At 36.7% G+C, this 14017-nt stretch overlaps 1 protein-coding gene across 1 annotated transcript; it reads left to right on the top strand.

Annotated features, from left to right (window-relative positions):
• The first annotated feature begins 577 nt into the window (after positions 1-577).
• Positions 578-13497, top strand: LOC129888914 (probable monogalactosyldiacylglycerol synthase, chloroplastic). The gene is made up of 8 exons (XM_055963977.1): positions 578-1448; positions 1717-1889; positions 4556-4717; positions 4793-4934; positions 8014-8238; positions 9117-9179; positions 9300-9374; positions 13049-13497. The coding sequence occupies exons 1-8, from the start codon at positions 924-926 to the stop codon at positions 13280-13282; spliced, it is 1599 nt and encodes a 532-aa protein (XP_055819952.1). The 5' UTR covers positions 578-923; the 3' UTR covers positions 13283-13497.
• Positions 13498-14017: the final 520 nt, after the last annotated feature.

The raw sequence follows: 14017 nt of genomic DNA, 5'->3' as shown, positions 1-14017 counted from the left end.
GTGTTTGCTTTCAATATGATGCCGACCAACTTAATTTTTTTTTTTGGACAATAAAATAAAATAAAAATTTATAATCATTTGGTTGCTGGTTAAAAAATCAATAAATTCATACACTAAAATTAGTATAGTTAATATTATATTTGGAAATTATTCTGTATAAATTCGACATATTAAATACGGTGTTTGATGATTATTTTATAATATCACATAACTAAATTTTATATAAAGTATGAATTAAATTGTGTATTCTTTATTTCAATTTATTTGATATTCCTTTTTTAGTTAAATTTTTTTTAAATTTTTTTTTCTATATTTAATACTAACAATTTAACTCTAAACTTAAACTTTTGATATGATTTATAACCATAAATTTCTATTACTTATTTTAAATCATAAATTTCAGTTTTTTTTCTTAAATTCAATATTAAATCAAATAATTATTTTATATAAGACAAAAATAATCAGCTTAATTAATCTCATTATAACTCTTTTTTTTAATTTCACATTCTATATTCAAAAACTCGACTAATCCCAAAAAAAAATAAAAAATCCCTTTATAACTCTAGCCAGCAGCAAGCAAAACTAGCGTTTAATTCTTGATTTTTCGGTTTCTGTTAAGCATAGCTTTGGTTTTGTAGCATTTCAAAAAAGAAATCCTCAGCATATTACAATCTCCCGTTAAATCCTCTCCTTGTGGCTCTCCAGCCTCCTCCAAAACACCACAATATCTTTCATCTTACTTGGCTCTTTTTGTTAGTGACCCTTTTTCTCTCTCTGTCAACTAACTTTTTCTTGCTAATGTAGAATTCATGATGCCCCAGAAGAAAAAAATCCAATCTTGATGTTATATGGGAACACCCTTTTGGATTTTCCACTGATTTTGAACTTCTTTTCCATCTCTTTACAGTAACAGAAGAGAAAGAATGATGCATCATTCTTCTGTGACTCAAGAATCTGCTAACCCCTTTGGTTTTGTATCTCAAAAAGCCCCTTTTGTATTCAATTACTCAAATAGTAACTTCAGTTTAGATGCATATTCAAGTTTGCTCTCTAATTACTTATATTTTGATTCTAGGGGAAAGAAAGATTCTTTGTTATGCAAGAATAAGCCAAAGGCTGTATCTTTATTGAGTTTGAGTGTTAGTAGTAGGAGTGCTTCTTCAAGAATTAGTAGAGCTATTTTTCAGTTTAACAAGGCTATTAGATTCCATTGTGAGAAAATCCCTCTTGGGTTTGCCTCAGTTGGTGGTGGGGTTCATTGTGGGGAGAGCAATGGGGTTAGAGATGAGGGGAGTGTACTGGAGAATGAGGGGATACCTGTCAATCGTGTCGAATCAGAACCTCCAAAAAAGGTACTTATTTTGATGAGTGATACCGGTGGGGGTCATAGAGCCTCTGCTGAAGCTATTAGGGCTGCGTTCAATGAAGAATTTGGAGAAAAATATCAGGTCAGTATTGATGGACTCCTATTGACTTCTCATGTAATAAGCTTAAATGATCTACGATTTAGAGTCAGTGGGTTCGGAGTGAGTACAATCAGTTATAAGTTTGTATTTATATGTATATATGGTCTGAACTGAAAGCATTGGATTTGGTTGAACTTTCTGCGAGGGCTATGCTGATTAGTCGTGGAATTATGTGTGTTTTATGTGATAATGAATGAGAGATATGAGTATGTCGATTTTGTTATATCCATTTAAAGAGGGTGCATTGCAGGTGTTTATTACTGATTTGTGGACAGAACATACACCCTGGCCTTTCAACCAATTGCCACGGAGTTACAACTTCTTAGTGAAACATGGCTCTTTGTGGAGAATGGCATATTATGCTACTGCTCCTCGTGTAGTTCATCAAACTAATTTTGCTGCTACATCTACTTTTATTGCTCGGTAAGAATGACTTCATTGATTATGTAAATCCCTTTATCTGTTAGCATCAATAATATCCTTGACATGACTAAGATTGAGTTTTTGATTGATGAAACTGTTGGTAAATCTCACAACATATATACAGTCCTTCCTTCATCATCATAGTGCACTGTCTATTTTGCATGATATTGTATATTTCAATACGGTAAGGTTCTTTTTATTTTCTAATAAAAAAGAATATGTTGTCTATCTTGTTGTGTTAGTTACTGTAGGACATTTGTTGAAAGAGAATTTGGTATAGTATTCTTTTAAGAACATTGGTAAAGTATTCTGCAATCTGTATCCCTATTTTAAATGTGCTGAGAGCTAGATGTGCTTTATATCACTATCAGGCCGTACGTGTTTGCTTTCTGCACCCCTTTTGAATAGCATTTAACTGAATCAAGAGCGTGAACTTGAACATTGGTACTTATTCACGTGTGGCTTTAGCAAATTTGTTATATCAAGTAGCTGCTCATCATTCAATGACAAGCCACCTCCTATAATCTTATTTCAAGGACCATTGCCAGGAGTTCATCCTTAGTTCTTCTTCTTCTGTCAGTGTTAAGTGATAAGGTTCCTTTTGTTTTGGTTTCTGCAATTTATGGCGATTGATTATATTTTTAAAAAGTGCTCGTAAAAGCAATCTGCCGTTTAAAATGGCAGAACAATTTGAAGTAAGATATGGAGTACTTTACTTTCAAAGTGGGATGTTTCACCCCAATAAGAAGCCATAACAAAATGGATACACATAATCTATTGAATTCCAACTTGGACCTCCTTCTACTGTAAACGTGCCTACTTGGTGCTCTTCACGGTTAAAGTCAACCCGTTGATGGCAAGGTGGGAGACTAAAACATATTTTGTATCGAGCTAGTTGTTGGGTAGTATTACACTCAACGTCCTTTTTTTCTTCGTAGTATCAAGGCCAGACCCATTCTCTTTCTTTGTATATTATCCCACTCCAGATGTCTAGCCCTAGACGGGCAGGGGATGTTGTGTATCTCATGTTGGTTGAGTGAATGAGGATTGAGGAGTTATCTCCTTATATGGTCTTTTCCTTAATGTTGCTCGGACTATTCAATAATGTCGACGGGGGCGTGTTTGATCCTCCAAAAGTATTGTATTTTTGGAGGATCTGATACGTGTGGCAGTATTTTTGGAGAGTCTGACATGTGTATGGAAGCATATTCGAAGCGATTTTGTGAGGATATCTGCTAAATGGTTCTTTGAATTGAACATAAAGGTGTGGTATAGTGGTCAATGAAGTGGGTACAAAGCTCAAAAACTAGGATTTAATGATTCCTTTCCATCTGTCTAAGCTTTTGTGGGTAGAGTTTTTAGTACAATTGCTGGTTGGACGTAGTAGGTACTTGGTGGGATAGTTGAGGTGCATGCAAGTTAGTCCAAATACCACCGGCACCATTATAAGAAAAGATCATTTGAAATAAGGATGGAGGTGCTAGTGGACCATGTCTACCGTAGAAATAAGGCTAGAAGGTCGTGCAATTTTATCTATTGGAGATACAATATCATAATAGTCAAGCTCAAGGCCATACACCACCTACATTGCACCTTGGACTCTGGAGGGGACATGGGCTGCCCGCCTATGATCGGCCCAAGTGGCCGAGCCTATGTCATAATAGTTAAGGCCATATATCTTTATCAAAAAATAGTCAAAGCCATATATTTGAGTGTGTCATTTGACAACCAGACTAGTTTTAAGACGGTCAACTTTCTCATTTTGGCTTATCTTGACTATAAATACTCAAAAGCATTTGATTGTAGTTTTATCTTGTGATAAAAGAACTATCTTCCAAATGCCATTACCACGTTGAATAGTTATTTCATCGACAATAACCTTGCACCAATCAAGACGAACGATTGCTCTTTTCATAGTTATAACTATTGGGACAACGGATAAATTTGTAACAGAATATGATATTAAGGAGATAAATACGTACATCCGTATTTTTGTAAAATGTGTGCTTCACTAGTGTTAGGCTTTTGCTTCTTGCATCTTGCTTCTCACCCCAAGAGTCTGGTCACTTTTTGCCTGTCTAAATAGCCTGTATAAAAGTAAGCCTCTTGACATAATACAAATTACTTCTTATGCGTGACTCAATTTGTATGGTGCCGTTTTTTTGGGTCAGTAATTTGCGTGGTACGATATATTTGCTATGTCGTCTTTGATTCTGTATTTTTCTTTTCTAATTGCTTTGATATGTTTTACTTGAACCGAGGGTCTTTCAGAAACAACCTTTCTTTCTCCTCAAGGTAGGGTAAGGTCTGCGTACACTCTACCCTCCACAAAACCCACCTATGGGATTACACTGGATAGTGGATATGTTGTTGTTGTTGTTGTAATTTGTGTGGTATGATACTATCAGTTTTCTACTTATGTTACTCCTATTTCTCAGTTAATCGTTTTTTTTTGGTTGTTCTCTTAATATTATGGCTCTTATTACATTCTGTTATATTAATTTTTTTACCCAGAAGATGTTCCCTTCTGTGCCTTTGGTATAACATGGAGTGGTTCTGGTTGAACGTCCATATACATATCTGACCCAGCTGTAAGCTGACTAATTTCTAATTTCCCTTGTAGTAGCTTCAGCTGTATAACAAGCCTTCTCTCCTACTTTGTGCAGTGAGGTTGCTAAAGGTTTAATGAAATATCAGCCTGATATTATTATCAGTGTTCATCCTCTAATGCAGCATGTGCCCCTTCGCATTTTGAGGTCCAAAGGTCTCTTGAAGAAGATCATATTTACCACTGTTGTAACAGATTTAAGCACTTGCCATCCTACATGGTATATTTTATAGTTATTCAACCATTCTGTTATTTTGATTGTTGTACTAATATTGCTTTGCAATTTCATATTTAGGTTTCACAAACTTGTTACGAGGTGCTACTGTCCATCAGAAGAGGTAGCAAAACGAGCACTGAAGGCTGGTCTCAATCCATCTCAAATAAAAGTTTACGGGCTTCCTGTACGACCGTCATTTGTGAAGGCAGTTCTTCCCAAGGTAGGTGTAATTCCTCTACTTCCCCTTGCGCAGGGTGCATGGAAATAAGGAGCCGTGCAATCTTACTTCTGTATCTTATGCATAGTTTTATTTTTTTATGTTTTATTAAACTCTATGCATAGGTATTTATTTGCACTAAGAATTGACTAGTAAATTTCACCCACTTCCCAATTCGGTCTATTCTTTCATGTTGTGGTATTGCAGAACAAAGCTCTGGCATTTTGCAGCATTTTGTTAGTTGTAGTGCGTGTAAGAGAGTGAATGGAACAGTGCCATCTCATAGATGAATTTTAAGGTGCCAATAAGCAATATTGGCACTATAGAGTGTGTAGATATATCCAGAGTATAACTGAAAACATTCGTCCAGATTATGAGTGAGATTATTTAGGCTGCAAAGATTTGTTCCTTTTGATATGGTAAACACCATCCCCTCCCCCGTTATGCACAGTGGTCATTTATCACTTTGCTTCCTTGGTGACTCGGACCTCCAACCTCACGTTTCCACTATGCTATTGTTCAGTCTTCTTTAAATAGTCTTATGCCATTTTTCTCTACAAGCCATACTTTACAAGATAGAGGAATGAGAGAACCAATTGCAGCATTCTATTGCTGTATTGCATGAGGCATTTACATTTTTGAGATGGTAATGATTATATTAAAAAAGCACCAAGAAAATGCTGGAAAAGTATGTACATCAGTAGCCAAATCCAGAACTTCAGAGTATCTCTATCCTATTCTTGTTGGGCATAAGATCTAAAACTGATTCAACATCATTTTCATATGCTTCTTTACTCCAGAATAAAAATAGCAAAATACAAGTCATTTTGATCTTTTATATGGAGCTTGGCTTTCCTTCAAAACATCTTGAGTTCTTATCTCTCCAAATTGTCCACCAGATGCATGCAGGAATGGTATCCCACCATGTTGTTTGGCTTTTGGTCATGCTGAATCTGTTCCAACTGCTCAGTAGTTCACAGGGATTGTTAAGCATCACCCAGCTGCTCAGTATTGCATGAGTATAAAGTGAAATGTGATATGAATAAGCAGCTAGAGATATCATCACATCTTTGATAATTGATAAACTTAAACTGAATAGCTTGGTTGTTGCAGTAAGAGCTTTTGCTGGTGCCTCAGTCTTTGCATATGTGGATTAGCTTCTTATGTGTTACCTTTCCTATCCACTATGATAAGGGTGACTTGGTCACAACATTTTCACAGTCTCAATGTTTGCGTTGCTGACTGACAGGAGACAACTTACAAAGAGGATAACAATCAAGAAAGAAAAAGAGGAAAGCTGCAAATAGGATATGTGAGGTTGGTCTGGTGATAAGAGCACTCTACTTCCGACCTAGAGGTTGGGGTTTGAATATCCAAGTGGGGAAGTGGGAAAAATCCAATGTTGGCTGCTGGGGAAGGGGAGTTTGGGGGTGGGATTTACCAAATCATTAGGAAAAAAAGTGGAAGGAAAAGCAATTTTAGGGGTTGTGGGGCTGTTACCTCTAAGATAAGCTCTTGGCTGTATGAATTGAATTTGGTTTAAGTAATGAAATATTGAAAAGCAATGCCATTTCCTTACCCTGCGAAGGAACTTGCGGCAATAACTTTTGTACCTTATCACCTGAAAGAAGAAAACTGGAAAAACTGCATTGATTATTTGCCAGTCATTGTAGTGAATCTCAATGGTAAAATAATTATCAAACATTACCTCAGCCTTGTGGGATAAGGTAAGAATGCCCTCCGTGGTTGACAAGATGAAGGAAGCGAGATTGAGATGGTTTGGACACGTGAAGAGGAGATGAGACACCTCAGTGAGGAAGTGCGAGAGATTGGATGTAGTAGGCATGAGGAGAGGTAGGGGTAGGCCGCAATTCCAATCAACCAATTCATTAACTCTTGGGTAAACTATTAAACTAATAAGAGAAAAAAATATTGGGGAGAGGTGATTAGACACGACATGCTGCAACTTCAGATTACCGAGGACATGACCTTAGATATGAGGGTGTGGAGGTCGCGTATTAGGGTAGAAGATTAGTAGGTAGTGGAGTGTTCAGGCTTGTTGGTGTCTGTCATTGTACTAGCAGTATTCTTGTTGTTCTAACTTTTGATAGCTATCATCATTTGTTTATTGTGTTACAGCTACTGCGCTATTTTGTTATTGTTCTATGTTTTCTTCACCGTTTTATTCTTCTTTATACCTGTAATTGTTGCAATTGAGCCGAGGGTCTTTCCAAAACAGCCACTCTACCTCCATGAGGTAGAAGTAAGGACTGCGAACACTCTATCCTCCCCAGACCCCACTTGTGGGATTTCACTGGGTATGTTGTTGTTGTATTACCTCTGCCATGTCTACACTGCCAACCTTTCTGACCCCAAACCCGCTTATAGTTGTGTCCTGGATCATTTGGACTTCAAGTAAGATCAATATTAAGCAATTTTGTCCAGGATCAATTAGACTTCAGGAAAGATCTATATCAAGTGAATTCTGTTGTTTTTCCAGGATCATTTAGACTTGAAGTAAGATCAATATTAAGCAATTTTGTCCAGGATCAATTAGACTTCAGGAAAGATCTATATCAAGCGAATTCTGTTGTTTTTCTTCATCAAAAGTGTATTCTGTTTTAAAATTTAGAGAGTACTAGAATATTTCCCTTCTTATCTGTGGCCTTATCAGTGGTGAACTTTTCTGGCCTTCTGTGGGTAGAACTTTCAGATTGCAAAGAGATCTGCTTTGTTTCTTATACTATGTAACTGTGTAAGATCTTAATCCTCCCATGTTGGATAAATGTACAATGGAATCAGCTGATGCATTGTAGTAGAGCGACCAAATAAAGTAAGGACTTGTGATTTGCGAAAAGATCTTGAACTGGGGATGTAAATAGAATTGTTTCCAATGCTAAGTAAAACACTTTCTCAAATTGCGCCATTTTAAAGAGATCCTTTCCCCAGCATCTTATCTCATACACTTGTGACTGAATGTTTACCTTACTGTTGAGTTCTTAATTCTTATATTTTCTCATATTCCTTGCACCATCTCCCACATGATCATTGCTTTTTAGACTGCTTTCTAATCCAATTCTAGGTTGAACTGAGGAAGGAACTTGGAATGGAGGATCATCTCCCAGCAGTTCTACTGATGGGTGGTGGGGAAGGAATGGGCCCAATAGAGGCTACTGCTCGAGCACTTGGAGATGCACTGTATGATGAAACTATAGGGGAGCCAATCGGTCAGGTCCTAGTAATATGTGGGCGCAATAAAAAGCTTTTCAACAGGTTGACTTCAGTGCAGTGGAAAGTTCCTGTTCAGGTATTAGTCACTGAAACTTTGCCAGCCTGATGATTTCATGCAAAACTATTTGTTGTATTATCTGAAAGGTCTCTGAAATTGTTGAGTATCTCTTAAGAAACACTCAATTGTGAAACCTTTTATATTTTCCGTTTCATTTTGATTGGTGTGGTAAGCTTGGTATCCCATAATCACCCCACTCTATTGTTGATATCAGACCTCCATCTTCACGCGATTTTCGTTTACACCTTTCTCATTTGACTGGTGTACTAAGATTACCATGTATCATAAACTTTTACGGTTATATATTTAGATCATGTTTATGCCATCCTTGTCAAGTTTTACTCAAATAATTTAGTCAGTGATCACAGACAAGATGGTTATGGATACTTAAAGACACGAAGGCTGGTAATTTTGATTGGTGTGGTAAGCTTGGTATCCCATAATCACCCCATTCTATTGTTGATATCAGACCTCCATCTTCGCGTGATTTTCGTTTACACCTTTCTCATTTGACTGGTGTACTAAGATTACCATGTACCATAAACTTTTACGATTGTATATTTAGATCATGTGTATGCCATCCTTGTCAAGTTTTGCTTAAATAATTAGTCAGTGATCACAGACAAGCTGGTTATGGATACTTAAAGACGTAAAGGCTGGTAATTGTTCATTTACATTTTAACTTGGGGTTTATTGTCAATTTTTCATACTTCTTAAGTACGGTGGTTTTCCTTTTAATATACTTAGAGTAACATTTTGCTATATGTGAGTTGCAGATGTATATGAGTGACTGACATATAATACCAAATTACCAATGTATGTAGTATATCTTTGACTAAAGCTTTACATGTTCAAACATGTATGCGTCTCCTTAGGGTATCTATGTCACATTTCAGGTAAAGGGGTTTGTCACTAAAATGGAGGAATGCATGGGTGCTTGTGATTGCATTATTACTAAGGTTTGTCACTTTCTTTCTAGCTGTCTTCACTAAAACAAACTGAAAAAGGAGGACGAGATCCACCCCTCTACCTCAAATTCAATTAAGAATATTACTCTGATTTATTCTGGTTGTCTGTAGGCTGGTCCAGGGACTATTGCGGAAGCCATGATTCGTGGACTACCTATAATTCTTAATGGTTACATTGCTGGTCAGGTATATCGAGTATTCAATGTTATGTGGTTCTTTTTCTTGGAGTTCCTTTAATTTGTCTTGCGCTTAATAAGAATATCTTTTTTAAGAAGTTTCCATTCTATCACTTGTGTCATCCAAGGGAGAAAAACAGCTGATTTTGGTTCCTCAAATTTTCCATTTAAAATGTTAACCATTTAAAAAATAAAAAGAATCTTCACCATATTTTTGGTGTGGACTGGTTTTCCAGGTTTATTCTTTACCATATTTTTGTTTGGAATGAGCCGGCTGTGTTTACATCTCTATCTAGATTAAGCCACCAAGGTTGTGCCCTTTGAGAGTTCAGTTTTTCTCCATCTAATGAATTAATACTGTACGACACATCTTAATAAGTAGGCTTACTAAAACATACCAAGGGCTCTTTACTGAAAGCTTAAAATGATAACAAAGTACTCAATGCTGACATGTATGGGACGGTTGTAGTTGAAAGGTTTTCCTCAATGGTATCTGGTGTATGGGCTGCTGTTTTTAGAAAGTGGGATTTTGAATTAGGCAGAAAACATGGTTCCAGAGGTTTTCAATGGCGACGTAATCTAGTATGTATATGAATCATGATTTTAATGTTTGAGGAGACAGAAGACAGGACTATAAAAGGTGGGTGGAAGTGGGAGAGACATGGATTCCTTGCGTTCCCATTAATTAAGAGTATATACAACAAATTGATTTTACAGAAAACTGCATAGACTTTCAAATATGAGACGTGACAAAAGTACCACTACTACTAAGACGTCTGTTAATTATGTAAGAGCTTACTGCATGAATAACCATGATTTGTCTCTTCAATATGATAGATCATCTTTGATGAGGAAGAGCTATAAGACGATTGCCAGTCCAATTTCACCAATACTCTTGCTCCTAAACTAATCTGGGATGGAAGCATAGTTATATTTGCTTTTGTTCTTACCTGGTAGTCGGTACATCCTGTATTGGGAGTATAGTGAACTATCTACTTCCTTGGTATGTTTTCACTTTTGACTTCTCCTTTCCAAAAGTGATTTCCAAATGCACTGTCTGTCACGCCCCGAGCCTACACCCTGGACGTGGCTGGCACTCGATGCCATTGTTGGCCTGAGCATACCCATAACATGGCATTGGACATGAGCATACATCTAAACATGAGCAAAAGAGTACATTTGAAACCATTTGAAAAGACAAGTTTCATAAGAGATCAAATTTCATAACGTAAGTCATAGAAATTTAAAACCATTGTCAAAGGAAATAAAGATCCAAACATAACATAACTATTCATCTGTCTATGAAGCCTCTAAACATAAGTGAATAATGTCAACCGGGACAGGGCCCCCGATATACCTTAAACTAAAATAATAAATTCCAAAAATAGGTAGACTAAGCCCCAGGAACAGAGAGGGGCTCACCAATAGCAGAAGATATGGAACCTAGCGAGCAGCCTGATCTCGTGTCTACGTACCTGAGTCTGCATCAATAAAAGGTGCAGCGCCCCCGACAAAAGGGACGTAAGTACATATGGAATAGTACTGTATGTAAAATGGCGGAATGAAACATAACGTACATGTCAGATCAATAGAAGCAACTAACACAGTCATAGTCATAACATGGGAAGGTTAAGAGATGAGATTGTTCAAACTACCTTATGGATATTTCTTTCATTATTTTTTAGTTCATTATGGGAGTCTAATAGTGTAACCGACATAAACCACCATATGAGCTCATGGAGTCTGATCTCGGCCCGATCAGCTAAGCCATCTCATACCTTACCGGATATGAGACATACGTATACATGTCTTGTGGATCCATAACTAGCCCTTACCAAGGGCATAAAGAAGGAGTCGCCCAAACCAATGGTACGATCCTTATCCTACGTCGGCAAACGTAGTTTCAGGCGTTTGTCATTTAGACTTGTGCCTTCTCGGTTAACTATTTATCTCCCTTAGGCTCAGGTGATCATGGGTTAGCCCGAAGGCTCATATTCATACCATTCAAGGACCATAGTTCATAAACTTCATTCATATCATCACATCATAAGGTTACATTTCATGTATCATAGCTTGGCATTCATGAGAGACATATATCATATAATAATAATAAAGTTAGAGAATCATAAGATAGCATCATAAGGTCTCACATTTGGGAACTTTCATAATTCATAGTTTTAGGGTTTATAACATAAGAATTTTTAAGAAAACATCAAGAAATCGTTAAAAAGCTATCAAGAAGATCATTAAAGTAGTTTTCAAGATAGGAATCTCTTCTTACAATAATCATTCGTAATTTCATGTAGAAAATCTAAAAGAAGCTCATGGGTAAAAGAATTATCAAGAAATTGAAGTACTTTCATGGAGGGTTCTTGGGGTTTCATTGAAGTACTTTCATGGAGGGTTCTTGGGGTTTCATTGAAGTACTTTCATGGAGGGTTCTTGGGGTTTCATTGAAGTACTTTCATGGAGGGTTCTTGGGGTTTCATTGAAGTACTTTCATGGAGGGTTCTTGGGGTTTCATGGAGATTCAAGAGTAATTCAAGAATATGAAGTTTCATCCTAACCCTAATTCATTCATGGAGGATTCTTTGAAACCATAGAAACGTAGTTCATGGTGTTCCCACACGTGGAGATAGTCTTACATACCTTAGTGATGAATCTTGAAGATTGGAAGATGAACCCTAGCCTTGGGGTTTCTTAAAGTTCTTGAGTGTAGAGGTTTTTGAGAATGAGAGTGTTTTATGATGAAAACTGATTTTCTACACGTTTAAGGACGTTTAAGGCCATTTAGATAACTCCCCAAAGGTTTTAGGACTAAAATACCCTCTTAGAAACTCAAAATAGGTCGAACTTACCATTCTGCCATCATCTGAGTGACGGGCCGTCACTCAGACTGTCATAATTGACCCAAAAAATGGACATTCTGCCTAAGTGTGACGGCCAAGTCCGACGGGCCGTCACTTTGGCTGTCGGACACTGACAGCTTGCAGCATCTCTGGTAAAATGGTCATAACTATTTACTCCGAACTCGGATTGATGCAAACTTGATGACATTGGAAAGAAGACTCAAAGACCTTTAATTTGATAGGTCGTGGGACACCTAACTCTTTATAATTTGAGAGATATGGTTGTTTGAAGTTGACCCTTATATCTACTCATGCGAAAACTTAGTCAGTATGAAAGCTTTGCACTTGACTTGGTGTTAGAGGTTTATTAAGACCCTAAACCACATCCAATACAGTTCTCACACATAGGAATGAACCTTAACATATATGAACAAGTAGTATATAACTCGACCCAAGTTGATAATCTTACGACAAATGGTTCGAATCCTTAGAGTAGAGTTGCGAGGTGTTACACTAAGTTCCAAAGTTGCACTTCAATTGTTCCGCGTCATTCTTTCCTGGTTGCAGATGGGATAGTGTTCAATCTTCCAAACTTTAATGGCTGATAGATTCACATACTGCATTTGAATGCTTCTCATGCTGTTTATTGATGTCTTGATCATCCTAGAAACAGAATATAAGTTTACTACAACCAAACATAGAACGACTAAATTCCAATATCTCCTCTTTTATCTAGGTTCATTTCCTTTGTCAATGCGGTGGTTTTCCTGTTATGCATAACTTTGGAGTCGTTCAACCTCTAATTTCTTATCCTTATATGTTTGATCTACAACAGGAAGCTGGAAATGTGCCATATGTTATCGAGAATGGATGCGGGAAATACTCAAAGTCACCTAAAGAGATTGCCAATATAGTTGCACAGTGGTTTGGTCCCAGACAAGATGAACTCAGAATCATGTCCCAAAATGCTCTAAGGCTAGCAAGGCCAGATGCTGTATTTAAGATAGTCCATGACATGCATGAACTGGTCAAACAGAAAACTTTTGTACCACAGTATTGTCCTGCTTAAATTACTTACATTAGTCAATTGGTGGGAGGTAGCAGACACTCAGTGGAATACTCGGTGTGTACAAGCTAGCTCAGATACCATCATTAAAAAGTAATTATTATTATTATTTCAACTCAATTTTGGCTTGAATTCTTAGTAGAGTGTACCATTGCCCTGATAAACATTCATTCAGAGTAAACTCCTTGGGTTTAAAGTAAAACTTTAATTACACTGAATATGTTGTTATTGATGTATGGATAGACTCTTAACTAATGTCAACTTTTACAACATATTGTGACAAAGCAAGACTTTTAGTGTTTGGCATCTACACTGTTGAAGCAAATAAAAGTTAGCAAAGTTTGATATACTCCTCTAAATATGTAAATTTATGCTGAACAAAAGGGTGCTTAGTGTTTGTGATTTGCTCTAGAATAATGAAACAAAATATATGGTAGAGCTAAGACACTATTGTGTGGCGTTTTGGAACACTATTGATCGCATCTCTTGCCAGCACAATTTTTGGTCATAAATGGAAATAATCATACGTTGTCAAAGGCGCTTTTAATTTTCCTTAAAGATTCTTAATACAACATGAGTTGAAATCCACTCATATTGAGTTCTAAAAAAACCAAAAAATAGTTTTACATTCTAGAGGCTGCATGAAGCTTACCATATATATGGAATAACTTATTCCATTATTATAATATAAAAGATGGAATGAATAATCAAATGCAGGATAAACTAACTCTCTATCAA

The sequence above is a fragment of the Solanum dulcamara genome, chromosome 5 (genome assembly GCF_947179165.1).
Source record: "Solanum dulcamara chromosome 5, daSolDulc1.2, whole genome shotgun sequence".
NCBI lineage: Eukaryota > Viridiplantae > Streptophyta > Magnoliopsida > Solanales > Solanaceae > Solanum > Solanum dulcamara.
Note: the sequence above shows the minus strand (reverse complement) of the source record. Positions and strands in the feature narration are given on the sequence as shown.

Excerpts from the sequence above, each read along its gene's own strand:
- LOC129888914 (XM_055963977.1), top strand. The coding sequence starts at position 924 with ATGATGCATCATTCTTCTGTGACTCAAGAATCTGCTAACCCCTTTGGT. Across the intron at positions 4,718-4,792 it reads AGCACTTGCCATCCTACATG|GTTTCACAAACTTGTTACGA; the intron begins GTATATTTTATA and ends TTTCATATTTAG. Across the intron at positions 8,239-9,116 it reads AGTGGAAAGTTCCTGTTCAG|GTAAAGGGGTTTGTCACTAA; the intron begins GTATTAGTCACT and ends GTCACATTTCAG.